Source organism: Papio anubis, chromosome 20, assembly GCF_008728515.1.
Source record: "Papio anubis isolate 15944 chromosome 20, Panubis1.0, whole genome shotgun sequence".
In the NCBI taxonomy this organism is placed as follows: Eukaryota; Metazoa; Chordata; class Mammalia; order Primates; family Cercopithecidae; genus Papio; species Papio anubis.
The window spans coordinates 39,907,138-39,910,301 of record NC_044995.1 but is presented as its reverse complement, the minus strand read 5'-3'; the positions used below and the strand labels follow the sequence as shown (position 1 = coordinate 39,910,301).

The following is a 3,164-nucleotide window of genomic DNA, read 5'->3' as shown; positions in this document are numbered from 1 at the left end:
CACGGTGTAACCTCGTCTCTACTAAAAAAAAATGCCTTGGCCTCCCAAAGTGTTTGGATAACAGGTGTAAGCCACCACATCTAGCCCTTTATTTTTAGTTGTATATAGTGCTTTTTTTTTTTTTTTTTTTTGAGACAGAGTCTTGCTCTGTCACCCAGGCTGGAGTGCAGTTGTGCGATCTTGGCTCACTGCAAGCTCCACCTCCCGGGTTCACGCCATTCTCCTGCCTCAGGAGAATGTCAACCTCAGTGAGGTTGACAGGACACACACCCAATACCCATGGACTCTATGCTCCCTGCTACTACTTTCCTCTTCCCTCCTGGCCTGCACAAATGTCCGGGTCCAACCCTTCACTCTGAATGCCCCTAACTCCCTGGCTGGACCCAGTCATGCTGAATCCCTCATGAACACATATAACAGAAACTCTCTGCCTATGCCCAAACCTGGCTCTCATACCCCTCCCAGGCACTTTTACCCCTTAGCTTGAACAGCTCAACCATGATTTGAACTTTTACCCGTGCTCCTTCTTCTCCCTCCCAGTCCACACAAGGATGCCCTTCCACACCTACACACTCCCTCAGGTGCCACTGCCCCCCCAGCAGTCCTGGACCTAAGGACATCACCATGTCTCTGGCACATTTGCATCCTGGGGTCCCTCACCTTTCCCACCTCTCCCTGGCCTTGAAAGGAGGCCAGGCCGAGCAGCAGTGGCTCAGGCCTGTAATCCCAGCACTTTGGGAGGCGAGGCAGGCGGATCACGAGGAATCAGAGTCCAGAGACCATCACAGCTAACACGGTGAAACCCGTCTCTACTAAAAATACAAAAAAAAAAAAAAAACTGGCGAGGCCGAAGTGGCGGTTGCCTGTAGTCCCAGCTACTCGGGAGAGCTGAGGCAGGAGAATGGCGTGAACCCGAGAGGAGGAAGCTTGCAGTGAGCTGAGATCAGCCCTGCACTCCAGCCTGGGTGACAGAGCGAGACTCACGTCTCAAAAAAAAAAAAAAAAGAAAGGGAGAGGCCAGGTGGGACCTTTCTGCTGCTGTGGGACCCAGACCACCATTTTGTTCCAGTAGCCCCTGCCCACCCATTCTCCCTCTGTCACTTATCTGCCCTGCCCAGCAGATGCCATTGTCTCCCAACCTGGATTTCTCAACTGCCTCACCAGCTGGAAGTCTTTTTTATTTATCTAATTTTTATAATAGAGGAGTCTCACCATATTTGCCCAGGCTGGTCTTGAACTCCTAGGCTTAATGATCCTCCCACCTCAGCCTCCTAAAGCTAGGGTTATGGGTATCTATGCAGTGATCCTTCCATACCTTGAAGTTAGCCAGAGAACATCTAAAGGAGCTTTCCCACATTGCCCACATTTATCGGTTCTCTCCAGTGTGAGATCCTTCCATGCCTTGGAAGGTTTGAGGGACATCCAAAAGCTTTCCCACATTGCTTACATTTATACGGTTTCTCTCCAGTGTGAGTCCTTCCATGCATTTGAAGTCGCGAGGCACATCCAAAAGATTTCCCACACTGCTTACATTCATAGGGTTTCTCTCCAGTGTGAGTCCTTCCATGCATTTGAAGGTGTGAGGCAGATCCAAAGGCTTTCCCACACTGCTTACATTCATAAGGTTTCTCTCCAGTGTGAGTCCTTCCGTGGATTTGAAGCTGTGAGGCAGATCTGAAGGCTTTTCCACATTGCTTGCATTCATAGGGTTTTTCTCCAGTGTGAGTCCTTCCATGATATCGAAGGAACTCGAACAATTGAAGGATCTGCCACACGGCTTGCATTCATAGGTTTTCCTTCCAGTGTGAGTCCTTTCATGTCTATAGAATAAAGCTACTGGAGCAAACGGTCACTCCCATAACCCTTACATTCATATGGCTTCTCTTCTCTGTGCATCCTTTCATGTATTTGAAAGAAAGAGAAATTACTAAATGGTTTTCCACATTCCTTACGTAGCGAGGGTTTCTCTCCACGTGTAGATTACCATAAATGCGTTTGAAGAATTGGGAGGAGGCGAATCTGAAGGCTTTTCCACATTGCTTACACTCATAAGGTTTCTCTCCAGTGTGGAGTCCTTTCATGATACCGAAAGGAACTGGAAGAATTAAAGGCTTTACCACATTGGTTGCATTTGTATGGTTTCTCTCCAGTGTGAGTTTTTTCATGTGTTTGAAGTGAACTGGGAGAATAAAAGGCTTTGCCACATATCTTACATTTATGAGATATCTCTCCAGTGTGCATTCCCAGGTGGTTCTGAAAGCTGGTAAGATAAGATAATACTTTCCCACAATGTTTACATTCATAGGGTTTTTTCCTAGAGTGGGTTCTTTCGTGTCTTCGAACAGAACTCGGACACTTGAAGGCTTTTCCACATTCCTTACATTCATATGGCTGACACACACCCAATACCCATGGACTCTATGCTCCCTGCTACTACTTTCCTCTTCCCTCCTGGCCTGCACAAATGTCCAGGATCCAACCCTTCACTCTGAATGCCCCTAACTCCCTGACTGGACCCAGTCATGCTGGATCCCTCAGCAGACACATATAACTTAGAAACTCTCTGCCCTGTCGCCCAAACCTGACTTGACTCTCATGCCCTCCCCCAGGCACTTTTACCCTTAGCTTGAACTGGCCTCAACCATGATTTGAACTTTACCCCGTGCTCCTTCATGCTCCCTCCCCAGTCCACACAAGGATGCCCTTCCACACCTACCTCCCTCAGGTGCCACTGCCCCCAGCAGTCCTGGACCTAAGGACATCACCATGTCTCTGGCATTGCATCCTGGGAGCCCTCACCTTTTCCCACCTCTCCCTGGCCTTGAAAGGAGAGGCCAGGTGGGACCTTTCTGCTGCTGTGGGACCCAGACCACCATTTTGTTCCAGTAGCCCCCTGCCCACCCATTCTCCCTCTGTCACTTATCTGCCCTGCCCAGCAGATGCCATTGTCTCCCAACCATGGATTTCTCAACTGCCATTATCACCAACTGGAAGTCTTTTTATTTATCTAATTTTTATAATAGAGTCTCACCATGTTGCCCAGGCTGGTCTTGAACTCCTAGGCTTAAGCAGTCCTCCCACCTCAGCCTCCTAAAGCCTGGGGTTATGGGTGTCTATGCAGTGAGTCCTTCCATGCACTTGAAGTTGTGAAGAACATCTAAAGA

General features: G+C 48.7%; 1 protein-coding gene across 1 annotated transcript in view; it reads right to left on the bottom strand.

Annotated features, from left to right (window-relative positions):
- Positions 1–1,366: 1,366 nt before the first annotated feature.
- The window catches only part of LOC101020910 (zinc finger protein 433), a 19,391-nt gene continuing 17,593 nt past the window's right edge, over positions 1,367–3,164 (bottom strand). Inside the window, exon 5 of the mRNA XM_031659057.1 lies at positions 1,367–1,820. Within this exon, the coding sequence (XP_031514917.1) occupies positions 1,367–1,820 (454 nt within the window). The remainder of the gene's footprint in view (positions 1,821–3,164) is intronic.